Raw genomic sequence first — 1,248 nt, 5'->3', positions numbered from 1 at the left:
AGCCTACGTTCATTCATCTCCATTGTCTTCCTTCTCGAGTTTAATTATATACTCAACGATCACTTGTTCTTTATTTCGAACAACATATTCATTATACAAGGAATATCCATGGTCTTCGGGTTTTCTCTCTCCGATTTGTCCGCAGTAAATTTTGGCTCCCTTGAAATCATCTTCTTCGTCTGTTGATGATGAGAATTTTTCGCCTGAACAAAATATCGAATCCACGCCGGCTTCCCAATTCAACGATTGACCGTTATCCAAGTACAGTTGTTTGACCTGTTGTGTTTTACCTAAAGCTACACGACATACAAGAATGTAAACAGTGTTCAGTGATTTGTAATTTAAGCCAGCATTTGCGACAGCATCCCAAAAATAGATGCCTTCGCCCAGGAATCGATTCATACTGTATATGTGTTGCGGTGCTGGTACCAATCCTTCGCGTAAAATGCACGGCAAATTGCATGCAAATGAAAAATGAAACAAATAACGATGATTATGCATAATATTTGTGGAAAAATCACCATTCGTATCGCGATCCATATTGTCAACTCTGAAGATATTTGCAACACAAAATCGCCGCGATGACTTGGCATGCTGTGTATTCTCAACAGCTTTATGAATAATTTTATACGCTTCTTCGTTTGTGTCAAGCACATGTAATTCAATTCTCAGCCATTCCTTGATGAAATAGTCCAATGGATTCGTACGGCGCATATATTCGACTTCAGTTAGACATTCGATCGCTGATTGCATTTTATTCACGTATTTTATTTTATTATCACAATGCTCAATTGTTTTGAATCGTTCACGACGTTGATTATCACCCTGATGTGGAATCAGTGCATAGAATTTATTTGAATATTTCGAGTGTGTTGCAATCAGAAATAAACAAATTATCGACTGAAACTAGCCTGCGGCATAGCCATTGTTTCAATAAAATTCAACAATAGTCGACAGAACCATTGGTTCATGAATCATCAAAATGCGATGAAAGGTGACCTCGAATAACGAACGATGAAAATATTTGATAATTTTTAATTAATACCCAGTGACTTACTGCTCATATGGAATCGATATATTTTGTTAATTTTGTTTATCAATCACACTTTTATTATGAGTTAAATTAACATAAAAGTACAACTCAGAGGAATCCATTGTAGCGAACAATTGACATTGACATTTACAAATCAACTGTGCATTACCATCAGGTGCATTTTATTTGTGTAGGAAAGAAGTTCTTTCATCAGC

At 36.1% G+C, this 1,248-nt stretch overlaps 1 protein-coding gene across 1 annotated transcript; it reads right to left on the bottom strand.

Moving 5' to 3' along the window:
• Window positions 1-6: 6 nt before the first annotated feature.
• Window positions 7-866, bottom strand: LOC129572536 (uncharacterized). Its single transcript, XM_055452508.1, has 2 exons — window positions 405-866; window positions 7-296 (listed from the first exon to the last, which is right to left on the bottom strand). Exons 1-2 carry the CDS (start codon window positions 751-753, stop codon window positions 10-12), a joined length of 636 nt encoding a protein of 211 aa, XP_055308483.1. The 5' UTR covers window positions 754-866; the 3' UTR covers window positions 7-9.
• Window positions 867-1,248: the final 382 nt, after the last annotated feature.

This window comes from Sitodiplosis mosellana, unplaced genomic scaffold, assembly GCF_009176505.1.
Source record: "Sitodiplosis mosellana isolate CC-2019 unplaced genomic scaffold, AAFC_SMos_1.0 Smas_scaffold_5177, whole genome shotgun sequence".
In the NCBI taxonomy this organism is placed as follows: Eukaryota; Metazoa; Arthropoda; class Insecta; order Diptera; family Cecidomyiidae; genus Sitodiplosis; species Sitodiplosis mosellana.
Note: the sequence above shows the minus strand (reverse complement) of the source record. Positions and strands in the feature narration are given on the sequence as shown.

Bases quoted from the DNA above. Each gene is read 5' to 3' on its own strand.
- LOC129572536 (XM_055452508.1), bottom strand. From the start codon at position 753: ATGCAATCAGCGATCGAATGTCTAACTGAAGTCGAATATATGCGCCGT. The intron at 297-404 runs GTATGAATCGAT...TATGTCGTGTAG, and splicing joins AGCACCGCAACACATATACA to CTTTAGGTAAAACACAACAG.